Below are 14,314 nucleotides of genomic sequence, written 5' to 3'. Positions count from 1 at the left end.
ATTCTAACCCCTCAAATACTGTTAAAACATTTCTGCTGGGCACCCTGGTGCAGGGTTAGATGGGGAAGTGTGACAGGAAAGAAATCATGTGAGGTGCTATCTGTGTGTGTAGAGTGTTGCCAAGTCAAAGCTGAGCCATGGCGATCCCTCATGGGGTTTTCAAAGCAAGAGGCAAACAGCGGTGGTTTGCCATTGCCTGCCTCTGCATAGTGACCATGGATTTCTTCAGGGGTCTCCCATGAAAGGACTAACCAATGCCTACCCTGCTTAATTTCCAAGATTTGATGAGATTGTGCTAATCTCAGCCAACTAGATCAGGGCAGTGTGCTATCTGGCCCTAGCAAATCCACCTAATTAGAGCCTAATGCAATGCTACCTCCAAAATCTGTAGGTATTTCCCAGCCCAGAGCTGGCAATCCTATTACTTCTTCAACAATCAGCCACAGTGTTACCACCTCATTCTGTGGCACATATTGACCAGGCCTAACTGAGGCCTACATTTTAATATAATCTGTGTCTGGTGGGCCTACATTCCTACAGACATTGGGAACACATACCCTGTTTCCCCAAAAATAAGACATCCCCTGAAAATAAGACGTAGTAGAGGTTTTGCTGAAGTGCTAAATATAAAGCATCCCCCGAAAGAAAGACGTAGCAAAGTTTTTGTTTGGAAGCATGCCCGTCGAACAGAACACCAGAGCATGCAGCTGTGGAGCGGAAAAATAAGACATCCCCTGAAAATAAGACATAGTGCATCTTTGGGAGCAAAAATTAATATAAGACTGTCTTATTTTCGGGGGAACAGGGTACATGCCCCCATACATACACTAGAATGTCCCTTCTCATGTCTGCAGGGAATATTTTGTATGAAAAACTGTACGGTATGGTTACCATGCCTGGCATTTAGAATTTTCACTACTTTTGACATCTGTCACTTTATGAGATGTCATGTTTGGTGCCTGCCAAAACACACAAGTCCAGAGCACTTAGAAGAGTGACAGACTTGAAAATTGAAGAGAGTTGAAAAGCACTGAAAGAGTGCATCTGCATGAGATTGGCTATTGTGCTATCCTTGCGCTATGGCCGTCTTTCACAACCGGATTGGCTTGTCCAGTCCATACTGAAAAATCTCGTTGCAAACAATTTTTGTCAAGAACAATAGTGCAATATCCAGGTGATGCAGAGTGACATGAACAAGATGTCAGATTTGGAATCCAGAGTGGACAGGTCAGAGCTGGGTGGAATCAGAAGAACGTAAGCAGAAGGAAGAGAACATTTGAAAAAGCACCTGTAGAAGTTAAGTCAAGGCATACATTTCACCAACCCCATTACTCTTCCTTTAAGAAAATGATTGGGGTGGGGGAGGGAAGGCACTTTGGGGCATAACAGGATGTGGCTTTGCCATTTGCTTGAGAAACTCTTTCTCTTGAAGAGACTTTGCCGCAGCGCGTGTTTCATTATGATAGTCAAACCATCACCTTTTCCTGCTATTATTGGAAATAGCAGAGCATAGACGTGTCCCACCTACGCCTGGGGTTTTAGAGCCTGTTAACACACTTTCATGTCATGGCAGGAAGCGGTTGCCTGACGTTGCAGGTGTTTACTTGTTTTGGAGGTCTATCTACCATCCCATGCCCAATACAGAAGCCGTGTCAAATGACCTAGATTCTAGTACCAGTGATGCACATACACGATATTGCCTTTAGAAGGCAGTTCAAAGGCCTAATGGCTTAGGCAAAAGTTCAGAAAAGGGACACAAACATGGTTGGGGGTGAATGGCTCTAGAAAACAAATCCTATGAAGAAAGCTTAAAGGAACTGGGCAAGTCGAACTTGGAGAAGTCTGAGCCTCAGTGAGAAAAATGGGCGATAAATAAGTGAAATAAATAAAGTCTGAGAAGACACATAATTGCAGTCGTCAGCTATCTGAAAAGCTGTCATATGGAAGACAGCAAAGACTTGATCTTATGGGGTTAAATTGTTGGGAGGGTGGAGTTCAGGTGTCTGAGGACAGATTTCACTGAAACATCTGGGAGAAAGTTCCTAACAGTGCAAATGGTTTGAAAATGGGACCAATTAACCTGCAGGGCAGAGGACACTCACCTCACTGCAGTTCTTCAGCTAAGTGTTGTCCGTAGGGAATCCTATCGCTTTGTATTTTCAGCCTAGAACCGGAGATGGGCCTATGTTTATAAGGCAGCTTCAAACTTGGGGACTCTATAAAGTATCCCATCAGGCAGTCTTCCAATTTCCCTTTTAAATTAGCTGTTATTGTCCATGTTTGAGAGAGCACAGGGAGGCGATAGGTATATACTAGGCAAGGAATGAAACGAAGCACCTGGGATAGGTGTGGAATATAAAGCCAGTGAAATATTGCCTCTTCTGTTGATTTATTATCACAATTTTATCCTATCTTCTCTCCAAGTAGCTTAGGGCAGCATACACGGACTTAGCTTGTGAATTAGGGAAGGATGAGAAATTGCTGCTGGTCCAACCTCTGCCCTTGAGATTCACAGCCAACTGTGGAATTAACCCCCCTGGCTCTCCAGAGGTCACATCCATCAAGCTGTCTGCAACAGTAGAGCAGCTCACTCCTTGAATCTTTCAGCAGTCCACAAGCAAGTGATTCCTCCCTAGCCAGTGCCAAGAGTAACCTGTAAGCAAAGACAGGGCTTTTTAAAATGTGCCACTTCAAAAGAACATCTGTGCAATTTGAAAATGTAAGTCACGCAAGTCAAGTCATGTTTTACGTTAGCAGACGTGCAAAGTGATTGGTAATAATGGCCGGGTTTCAACCTCCAGACGGCACTTGGAGATCTCCCACTATTATCAGGGCCAGATATAAGGGGACAAGTGGAGGCAGGTGTCCCAGGTAAAGGAGCCTCAACTGCACAGAAGAGATTGCTCATTCTTCAGCTGGCTCACCTGTTCCCCAATTAGGCTGCTGCTAGAAGATAGAGGCGACTCAATTGCCCAGCAGAGGTGGCTTGTTCTGCAGCACGGGCCCCATTCCCCAATTAGGAGGTGGGGGGAAGGGAGTGGGAGACCTCGGGCCTCAGAGGAGAGTCACAACCTGTGGTAAGGCAGAAATGGTGGCTATTAGGTGAGAGTAAGGCGAGCGAGGAGGAGGGGGAGTGACAGTTTCCTGAGATGTTCAAAGACGTCAAGTCCTGCGCAGTGGAGACAAAGAACCGCAGATAACTTGCCTTTGCCTTGCTAAGCTCCCTTCTTCCCCAGGCCGAGGCATTTTCTACTCTTTCACTTGCAGGATTGTGTATTCACAGTGACCATGGTGGGCTTGGGGCACTCGAGACTTTAGGGGGTTTAGGGCAGAGCCGTAGCAAGGGGGAACTGTGCCTGGGGCACACATGCGTCCCGCCCCACCCCAGAACATTCCTGCCATGCCACACCCCCACACTGGCGTCCCTGGTGCGTTACACCCTCCTTCCCCTTGGTGCTACGCCACTGGTTTAGGATGCCTACTAAACACTCCAGTGTGGAGAAGAGTTTGGGGAGCTGGTGATGGTTAACTGTTTAGAATGCTTGATGCCTCTCTCTTTCCCACCTCCCTGCCTTGTGGTCTGTTGAAGCTCTACAAGCTTTGGAGTAGTCTGGATTCAAATGGGGCAGAGAGGAAGAAAATGGGCTCTTCTCATCTCCCCCCACCTAACTTTAAAACTGGGAACTGTGCTATGCTTGACTTTGCCAAAGGCCCCCTCATCTGATAGGCCTGGCCTTTCCTAAACGACCTGATTTACACTTTGAGAAAGGGGTGGGGACCAGAATGGAACACCTGTACATATGTGTTAAGTGCCATCAAGGTGTTTCTGACTTATGAATCAATGACCTTCAAAAATCCTTGAACTAACAGCTTGTTCAGGTCACACAAACTGAGAGTCATGGCTCCCTTTATTGAGTCAATCCATGTCATAGTCTTCCTCTTTTCCTTCTGACTTCAGTGTTTCCTAGCATTATTATCTTTTCCAGTAAGTCTTTCCAGGTGACTAAAATAGAGTAGCTTCCATTTAGTCATTTTAGTTTCTGGTAGCATAATTACCAGATAAAGCTTTTCTTCTGCTGTATTTTATCAGGCTACAAAGGAGCGTGAGGTATATTTGGTGTTTCCCATGTCAAAATGACAAGTGCTGCATTTTTAAAAACGGCTGGGAAACAGCTAGGCTGAAAAGCTTTCTGTTTAGGTTCTGTTTCATGTGCACAGAGGGAATATTCAAATGTTTAGATAGCTACAATAATATAAAAGTGTAATTACTCATTAACAATTCATAGAAGTCTACATAAGTTTATTCTATCATTTAAAAGTTGTTGAGTATATATGGTGTATATATGGTATATATGGTGATTATATGCTTATATATAAAGCAAATATGTATGTGGTATATGGGGAGGGGCATCACTTTGCACTTTTGCCCCCCATACTGCTACTCCAGCATGTGAGGGCAACATCTTCATGCTCTTTGACTGCCTGGCTGAGGCCCCTTCAGCACATGCAGAAAAATGCACATTCAATCCACTTTCACAATTGTTTGAAAGTGGATTTTGCTATTCCGCACAATAAAATCCAGCTGCAAAGTGCATTGAAAGTGGATTGAAAGTGTATTATTCTGCATGTACGGAAGGGCCCTCAATGTATGATCAGTCTGGGAATGTGCATGTGCAATGATAAGCAACAATGCATGTGCAATGCATGTGCAACAATGCATGTGCAATGATAAGCAATGCATGTGCAATGATAAGCAACATTAAACAACTCAGAGGGAGGAAATATTTATTTATTTGTTATTTATCAGTGAAATTTATATCCCGACCAGAGTTGAGCTGATTCTACAATGAATCCCACAGATACCCAAACAGAGATGCTGCGATGGGTAGACCAACATACTTGTTGACAACAGGTAGAAAATTCCACCCCAAATTATCTTCAGACACATTTCTGTCACATCCAATAGCAAGCATGTCAATTTACACTCCTCCTAGGGCCGTGGTGGCGAACCTTTGGCACTCCAGATGTTATGGACTACAATTCCCACCAGTCCCTTCCAGCATGGTCAATTGGCCATGCTGGCAGGGGCTGATGGGAATTGTAGTCCATAACATCTGGAGTGCCAAAGGTTCGCCACCACTGTCCTAGGGCCATTGGCAACAGACAGCATCTGTCTGATCAAGTAAATAACTTGGTTGCAGCTGCTCTCCAGAAACATGCAGGTTCCACCACCACCCTCCCCCCCCCCAGGTGCTTTGTATATTGCATGAACTCTGTGTTTACTGCATTGTTCCTTAATCTTTGTAACCAAGATTTATTACAATATACATTTCTTGTCTTCATAATCTAGTTCGACTGCAGTATCCGACTGCTGTTGCACTTTGTTTTCAAAACTCTGTCGCCTGCCTTGTGTCTCGGTGAGAAAGGAAAACCAAGAAATGAAGTAAATCTTAAAATTAAAAAACAATCCACCCTCCCGATCCTCCACCCACAATATCTTCAGGTATTTCCCAACCCAGACCTGGCAACCCTAGCACAATCTCTGGTAAATATACAAATAAGAATCACTGCCAATCAATTCTACACCAGCCATGCATATGGCTTTACAAAATACACATCTGTATCTTAGCTTTCTCCAAAAGAGTTAAATTCAGTCTTCAGAGAAATCAAGTCATGCTTGTAGGCTGGGTTGATGGGAAGTCACACAGCTTTGAAGGTCCCACCTACTGGCACCATTTTTTTCAACACAGTCACGGTGCTCGCCTCTGTGCTCCAAAAAGTGGATTCTAGATCTTCACAATTAAAAGGGGCTAGAGCTATATCTTTTTAAAAATTAAAAACTGGTAATCCAGGAGAACTGGTACGTCAAGGCAACTGATTCTTACAACCATAGAACTGAACACTGCACAATAGGAATTCCTGTGAGGTTTGTTATTTATTTTTTTTGAAAAATCTGAACAAAGCCCTTTGAAAAAAATCTGAAAAGGGGGAAAATGTCAAAAAAAGCAGCTGATGGAGGTAAACGTGCACAAAATTCCCATGCAGGCACTCTGTTGCCAGTGTAAATGTGGCTGTGCCATATCCACATGGTGTGGCTGCAGCCTATGTTGAGTAACCCAGTTTTAGCCTTGGGACAGCCCTGTGAGAGATATCCACTGGCCCAAGAGCACCTAGCAAACTTCATAGCTGATTGGAACCCAGGTCCCCAACTGTAGCTGTCCACCCATCACCCTCCTACTGGCTGTTCTGCAGTGTGTTTATTCTTTTATCGCAATTCTTTTATCACAACATATGGAGCAAAAGAAGGCAGCACTCTGCCCACCCATATAGTGGAGTTGGCAGTGAAGTCTTGGGGTTGTGGGCATAGAAAAACTGGGGAGGGAAAGACTATTAGGGTGAGGGGATAGGAATTCAAGCATTCAGCTGCCTGAGCTCTTTCAGTTCTCTAGGGCCCCTTCCGCACACGCAAAATAATGCATTTTCAAACCACTTTCACAACTGTGTGCAAGTGGATTTTGCTATTCCACACAGCTTCAAAGAGCACTGAAAGCAGTTTGAAAGTGCATTATTTTGCATGTGCGGAATGAGCCAAGGAGACATTAGTTGAGAATCTGTCACGGAGAACATCATTCAAGAAGGTGGGGCACAGATGCAAAAAGAACGGGACTTTGGTTCCTATAACAATTATGGAGAAGGCAGAAATTCAACTGACAGGTTTTTCTTACTCCTGACTGAATTTTTGCATTTCTAATGGCAGTTCCACACTATTCTTCTTTCAAGGAGTTTAGGGTATACATGGATCCATCCCTCCATTTTATCCTTACAACAGACCTTTGAGGTAGGTTAGGCTGAGAGTGACTGGCCAAAGACTACCTAACAATTTTCATGGCTCTGTGGAGATTTGAACCCTGGTCTTCTAAACCCTGATACTTAACTACTGGGTCATATTGGGTCTTAGAGTTTCATGCTGTCCGGAGTTGCATGGAATTGACCATGTAAGATTATGCAAATATCCTCAGGTTTCTGGCTTTTGAAGAAGAATTGGCAACAATATAGCATCACTATAACCACCCTAGGGTGGGTTAGTAATACTTTTCTATTCAGTTGTTGGTGAGGGGTGCAGAAGTGTCTTGCCTATACCCACCCATCAAAATTCAAGGCTGAGGCAAAGTTTGAAGCAGGAACCTCCCCAATAGGGTTGCCAGCAGGCCTGGAGAGAAAAAAATGTACTGCCTCTTTAATAGATAATTCATTGGCTGTTACTTGCCATTTAATGTTCTTCACCTCCATGCCATGAAAAGTTTCAGCTGCCCATTTCGACACATTGAACAACTATTTAAAGGGACAGGATGATTTCTCCAGGCCTGCTGGCAACCCTATTACAGCAAACGACTACAAAGGAAGTAACTGCCATACAATTTAGAAATGTTCTCAGTGCTTCTGCCCTGGCACTTCAGAGGCTTGTGATAATAAAGATCCAAAATCTATTTTGTAACCTAGTTTTGCTCCAAAGGGGACAGACTTCCATCTAGTGGTCATGAGTGGCTATGGCATGGCTGTGCAGTCCAAATAAGGCTGTTTTTGCACTTTCTAATGCTCCGTGGCTTAGCTGGGAAGCATACCTGCTGCGGGGCTTCTCACCCTGCCTGTAGTTCCCCACTTCTGTCCAGCTCTGTCCTTCTCTCGAGTCAGGGCCAGTGAGGGAAGTCCCAAACGATTTCCCACAAGCCGGGGATTTCCCAAAAGCACCGCTTAAGCACTGCGAGCTCTTCCAGATTCTCTTTCACACATGCATGGGCAGCCTCCATTTCCTGCGTTTGGATTGGCTGAATCTCGCCCCATTCCCCCCACTCACTTATACTATTTTAGTTGTACATAACAAATCAGGCACTGAGAGTGGCGTGTGCGGCGGGATCACAGTCCTCCACCCTCCCTCCATCTAAAATGAAAATCTAAAATCCTTGTGTTTGTGATCAAATCGTCACCTTCTCGTTTGTGATGCCTGCACACGCTGCTTTTCTGCCCAAGGTTTCTCCCTCCTTTATAAAAACCAAGGTCTCTCTCCCTTTTTTCCCCCACTGCAAGTGGAGAGAGAACGCCGATGCAGTCGGGAGTTTTGCACAGCCCTTGGTGCTGCAGCGTGGCTGCCACGTTTCTGCCCCGGAGCCGCCACAGCACCAAGAATGGACTGGGTTTATGGCATCAGTTGGGCTTAATCCAGCCCTATTTTCAAGGCTTGTTGGCTTGTTGAAGTTAAGCAAAATAATCTGTCAACGAGGCGACACCACTGCCTTTCTGTGACACCACTTTCTACCTATAACTTTAAGTGGGCATGATATACCAACCACATCCTCCCTCCCTTCCTTCCATTTTCCCCACATGAGGCAAAAACCTGTTCCCAAATCAGCTGTTGCTCTATCTGCTGTCCCGCAGTAGTGTTCAGAGAACTAAAGACACTTGTGATGCTTAGTGTCTGGACTGGACTTGGAAAATCCAGCCTCAGATTTCCAGACGCATAGTTCGGTGGGTGACCTTGACCCCATCACGCACAGCCTGACCTATCTCACAGGTGTCATCATGCTGGGGAACGGCTGTGGCTCAGTGGCAAAGCACTTGCTTTGCATGTGGAAGGCCCCACGTTCAATCCCTGACATCTCCAGTTAAAAAGAATTGGTAGCAGGGAAGGTTGAAGTTGTTGGAAGTGAAGGACTTTGTGTGGTCTCCTGCAGTGGCATATCTGCCTAGGGACAAGGGGTACCCCTTGTCCCCAGGCGCCACTCTTCTGGTCACGTGGGGGGGGGGCGCAAAATCGGCCCCCCACGTGACTAGGAAGTCCTGCTGTCTCGTTGTTTTCACGTGCCTCGACTCCATCCAAGGCACACAAAAAACGACAAGGCAGCAGGACTTCCTGCTGTCTCCAAGCGCCCTCAACCCCACCCTGGACTCCCCCCTCTCTTCAGAAGAGACTGCAGGCTGCCGGCTGGGAACCCAGCCAGCAGGGGGAGTCTGGGGGGGGGGGGAGGTGGGCACCCTAGACCTTGCCCATGTCCATGGTGACATGGGCGGGTGCTTGGAGGAGCGAGTGGGGGTGGAGCCTGGGGAAGTCAGTCCTGGGAGACGAATTTGCTTTCCAGGCTTCCCATTTGCCCCAATGGCAGCGGCTTCTGGTCTCCTGGCTCAGTGAAAAAGGGGGACTTATCATTGAGTCAGATGGCTAGAGGGGGTCAAGACAGTGGGCGCCTTTCTCTACCACTCTGACATCAGCCCTTTGATGTTGCTCTCTTCCTTCCTTCTTCTCCTCCACTCTCCACCATTCTTGCACACACCTTCCATCTCACACCATGCAGATAGCATATCTCTCCACTTTTCTACCCAGAATGGAGTTCAAAATAAAGACTACTCTTATTAGTTAGAAAGTATGAATTGGTCCCGCATTTTCTTTGTTGCCCGCACACACACACACATGCCTGTGTAAGCTCTCCTGCGTTTTGCCTCAGTGCGCTCTGCTTGTAACGCAAAGGTATCTCTTACGAAAGAGAATTACCAACAGAAGCCAGCAGGAAAAGAGGAATACACAACATGATATGGATTGACTCTTTAAAGAAAGCTCCGTCGACAAGATCCGGGCAAGGTTGTTAACGAGATGACCTTTTGGAGGACACTGATTCATAGGGTCACCATGAGACAGAAGTGACTTGACAGCACTTAGGACACACACAGCAGGAAAGATCTATACTGGAGACCCTGGAAAACAACAGTCAGTCAGAGTAGGCAATACCTATCAGGAAATGTTGAAGAAACTGAACAGGTTTAGCATGGAGAAGATGCCACTTTGCTTCTCAACTACTTGGCCGCTGACACATCAAAGAGGTCAAAGACTTAATCTAATGGAGAAGTCACAGGAAGACTGGGGTCCTGGGCTCAGTGGCAGAGTCTCTGCTTTGAATGCAGAAGGTCCCAGCTTCCATCCCTGCTGTGCCCAGCTTTAAAAGATCAAGCAGTAGGTGGTATGAAACTCCTGCAACCCTGGCAGTAAACAACATGGCCCTTGGCAGGCCATGTGCAGAAGGCAAGATCATGGGTTCCCATATTGAGCTGCAACAACTTTTCTCTTCGTCTTTTTTCTGCGCTGGGAGTCTGGCACTTCAAAGGAGACCCATACCCTCTGCTTCACTCCTGCCGCCACAAGCAGGAAAGGGAGGAGGGGTTTTTGTCAAGGAGCTGCATTTGCCTGGCATAGTGTGCGACTCCAGGCACAGAAATACATCCCAGTGTCGTTGGTCATTAGGCTGGAGATGCTCAGTAGGAACTGGTTGTTCTCAGGTCTTGATGCTTGGATGTGCTTTGGTCCTGCCTCTTCTATGTTGCCCTTGCTTACAGAGTAGAAAAGCACCTCCATTGATCCCCCAGGCATTTGTCGATACCAGTAGAAATAAGGGTCGCTAGATCCTTCCAAACTGCAATCCAGAGAAACACTACTGCCCAGCTGTTTTGCTACTGACTGCGGCCTCTGAGTGATAGACGGTGAAGAGTCACCTACGATCAGTCAAAGAAAATAGACATAGAAATCAGTGAACAAATCCTTGGAGCAACATCACAAGCCTTCTGAAAGTCTTCTCTTAGCATTCTTGTTTTTGCTTAAGTGTGAAAAACACCATCAAGTCACAATGGCCCCAGGGGGTTTTCAAGGCAAGCAGCAATGTTGATGGTTTGCCATTACCTGCCTCTGCATAGCAACCCTGGACTTTCTCTGTGGTCTCGCACCCAAGTACCAACCAGAGCCTGTGCACTCCCACACACACCAGCTGGGTGACGTTGGGCTAGTCACAGCTTTTCGGAGCTCTCTCAGCCCCACCCACCTCACAGGGTGTTTGTTGTGAGTGGGGAAGGGCAAGGAGATTGTACGCCCCTTTGAGTCTCCTACAGGAGAGAAAGGAAGGATATAAATCCAAACTCCTACTCTTCTTCTTCTTCTTCTTCTTCTTCTTCTTCTTCTTCTTCTTCTTCTTCTTCTTCTTCTTCTTCTTCTTCTTCTTCTTCTTCTTCTTCTTCTTCTTCTTCTTCTTCTTCTTCTTCTTCTTCCTTAGCTTCCCAAGATCTAACAAGATCAGGGCAGTCTGGGGGAATCCTTCATTTAGTTGTGAAAATCACATTAGTGGGATTTTCACATTATCACATTAGCGGGTTGCTCATTGATCACAGAGGCCTCGGTACTGAAAACATGTTCTCCCCAATCTCTGCAACATTTGACTAATGAATTCACATTTTCACACAGTAATTTATCATTAACAATTAATTGCTCATTGATTCTCCTTTTCAGCTTTGCTTAATTAACTGCTTGCCATTCAGTGGTTGCCGTTCATGCTGTATGTCCCCCGCAAACAATTAAAAAGATTACAGAGCTATAAAGTTTATTGTAAACTATATATGATGAAATTGTAACTTATACCTCAAGGAAGTGCCATCTGCCACCAGGAAAATCAGTGGGAATCTTGCCACCGGTGTGAATGGGGTTGCTTCCAGAATCATCATTCATTATTGAATGCGTTTTTGAAATTTTCGTACAAATAACCAGTGTATTTAAAAATACCTATAATTTTGGATGTTTATCCCACCAGGAAGAAAAGTGTGTTTATGCAGTCTAGAAGTCAATTTGGAATTCCTCCCACCATATAAACTATGCTGTGATATACAAAGAATTGTTGCATGATTTGTTAGTTCAATAAATCCTCATTTTTTAAAAGCACTATGCCATTTTTAAAACTCTAATGCTGCAGTTTCCTAAAATCTTTCAAAAACAGTATCAAAGTATTTTGATATACAGCAGAGAGTTCAGAGTGGAATGGTGGAATTATCATTTCTTGTAGCGTAAAAGTTATTTTTAAAATTATTTTTTCAGTACAGAAATCAATACTAGTGTCGAGTTGTTGGCTTAAGACAGGCAATTTCACATTATTTCCCCGAGGCAGGACTTTTCAGTAATACCCCCAGACTGGCTGTATGTGGACAGCCCTCTTTCAATGAGATTTAAAACACCAGTATTTATATACAGTTTGTCAAGTGATCTGAATGCTACGTAGCTGAAAAATACTTAGTACACCCTTGTGAGGTAGGCCAACATGTTTGTGCCTGTCTTGCAGATGTGGAACTGAGGCTCTGAGAACAACTGAGGTTTGAGCATGCCAGCATTACATTGTAACCATTTTCCAGGTCTGGACAGATTTGATGCAGCAGCAATTCTCCCGTGTTGCTAACATATCCTAAAGCCAGCAAAAGATGCAGAGGGGAAGGGTTGATTTACTTACATGAAATGCTCACTGCGAACCAAAGCAAGGCAGGGACCGGCCACATTCTTGCTAAGAAATCTTCTCTAGTGAGATTTGAGAAGTTTCTTCATCAGCTTTGCTGAAAGTTTTGGTAATAAGCCTTGTTTGCTTTCTGAGTTCAAGTCACTCTCTTACACTGGCCCCTGGTGGCAATATATAGGGTTGCAGAAGGGCTGAGCTCTTGTCCACAACTATTAACTTTCTGCTTTACTAATGGTTCTTTAAACTTGGTCTTTGTCAGGCAGCTGAATCTCAGACATACAATGAATGAATCTTTGCCTCAGTTTGGATTGTTCTGTTCCTGTGTCTTTAATAACAGGCCCCCAACTCAAAATTTTAGCTAGTCAAGCTTTCTTACAACAGAGGAAGGTTAGGCTAGAACAGATGGAGAAGATCTTCTTGGCCAACCAGTCTGTTAGTCAATAGGGTTGGCTTGGGAGCTTTTGTGATTGGGACATTTGGCAGGACAGTGTCATGCAATGCAGTGATGTCACTTCTGGGTCTAGATGGCACATGGCACATGGCACAGCTCTTTAGAAATGCTAGGAAATTCATAGGGCGTCACAGTTGCGGTGATCAGAAGTGACGTTGCTGCATCTGCAGTGCCATTTCTTCCCAACCTGGTTTCTCCTGTTGTGAGAACAGGCAGAGCAGGGGGAAACCTGGCTGGGGCAAGAGGCAGGCAGGCAACTTGTTATGCCCACAGGTCATCCTTTCAGAAAATGTGATATGAAGGTCACATTGTTATCCTCACAGTCCCTGCAACGGGTGGACAGAGGTACACTGCCTCTGAACATGGAGGTTCCATTTAGCCTGTGCTTGCCAATATCTGTTGCTGTGTCAAGTCTATCCATTACCTGACCCCAGAGGTAGAGCAAGGGGGAACTGCACCCGGGGTGCGTGCATACCCTCCACCCCTGCTGCAGCACCCTCCACCCCGCCCCAGAATGCCCCCAGAACACCCCACCACACCTGCTCTGCGGCCTGGCCACGCCCCCTCCACTGCTCCACCCGGGGCGTCGCGCCCCACCCGGCCCCGTTGATGCTATACCACTGCCTGCCCCAACGGATGGTAAGAAACCAGGCACCCAGACAGAGTACCTCCAGCCGTGTTTGGTTGATGGGCACTTTTGGAAGTCTGAGAAGGAGTAACAAGCACCAAAATAAAACCGCTGGTCTGTGAGTAGGGGTAGAGAAAAATGTCTTGTCCCTTTAATAATAGTGGTGCACTTGGAACACCCTTCCTGGAAATATTTGCTTAGCACCTGGATTTTTATCATTAAGGAACTGGAAGAAAACAATTTTCTTTTCTGAGGCATTTGGTGATGACATCACCCCTGCTGTTTCTTGCTGCTGCTGCTGATTTTGGTTGATAATTTTCTTCAATTTTTTAAATAACAAAACTGAAAATAAATAAATATTATGTAGGAAATAGTACACCAATCAATTAAGATTCGTGCATTTATGTATAATAAGACTTGGAGGCTTGAGGGAAAGAAATTCAAATAAAGATGAATGTTGTGTTGGAATTTATTGTCCTAAAGTGTATTCTATCACTCTGCTCAGCAAAATTTGAAGCCTTCAGCCAAAACCTTGGGTATTGAGTTGCCAACTTCCAGGTGGCACCTGGCAGTCTCCTGTGATTACAAATGATCTCCAAAGACTACAAAGGTAATTCCCCTGGAGAAAAATGGCACCTTGTAGGCAGATTCTATGTGGCATCATAGTTACTTTAGTTAAGGGATTAGATCAAAAACAATTCAAATCCACAATCAGGATAATAACCCCCCCCGTTCCGCACTACTTTTTTTTGGAAGCACAAGGATCACCCTGCAGATCTGATTACCTTTTATACAGTCAAATTACTAACCCTTAAATACTATTCATTCCATTCCACTTATTTATCAAAGGGCTACATTTTCTAACTTATGGCTCTAGAATATAACCTACCTCACAGGACTGTTGTGATAAATAAATGGAGCAGAGGA

At 45.2% G+C, this 14,314-nt stretch overlaps 1 gene segment (V, D, J or C); it reads right to left on the bottom strand.

Annotated features, from left to right (window-relative positions):
- Positions 1-9,617: 9,617 nt before the first annotated feature.
- On the bottom strand, positions 9,618-12,400 carry LOC125436393. The segment is given in 2 exon segments: positions 9,618-10,536; positions 12,306-12,400. Coding segments are annotated over 2 exon segments (369 nt in total).
- Between the last annotated feature and the right edge of the window lie 1,914 nt (positions 12,401-14,314).

This window comes from Sphaerodactylus townsendi, linkage group LG07, assembly GCF_021028975.2.
Source record: "Sphaerodactylus townsendi isolate TG3544 linkage group LG07, MPM_Stown_v2.3, whole genome shotgun sequence".
Lineage (NCBI taxonomy): Eukaryota > Metazoa > Chordata > Lepidosauria > Squamata > Sphaerodactylidae > Sphaerodactylus > Sphaerodactylus townsendi.
Note: the sequence above shows the minus strand (reverse complement) of the source record. Positions and strands in the feature narration are given on the sequence as shown.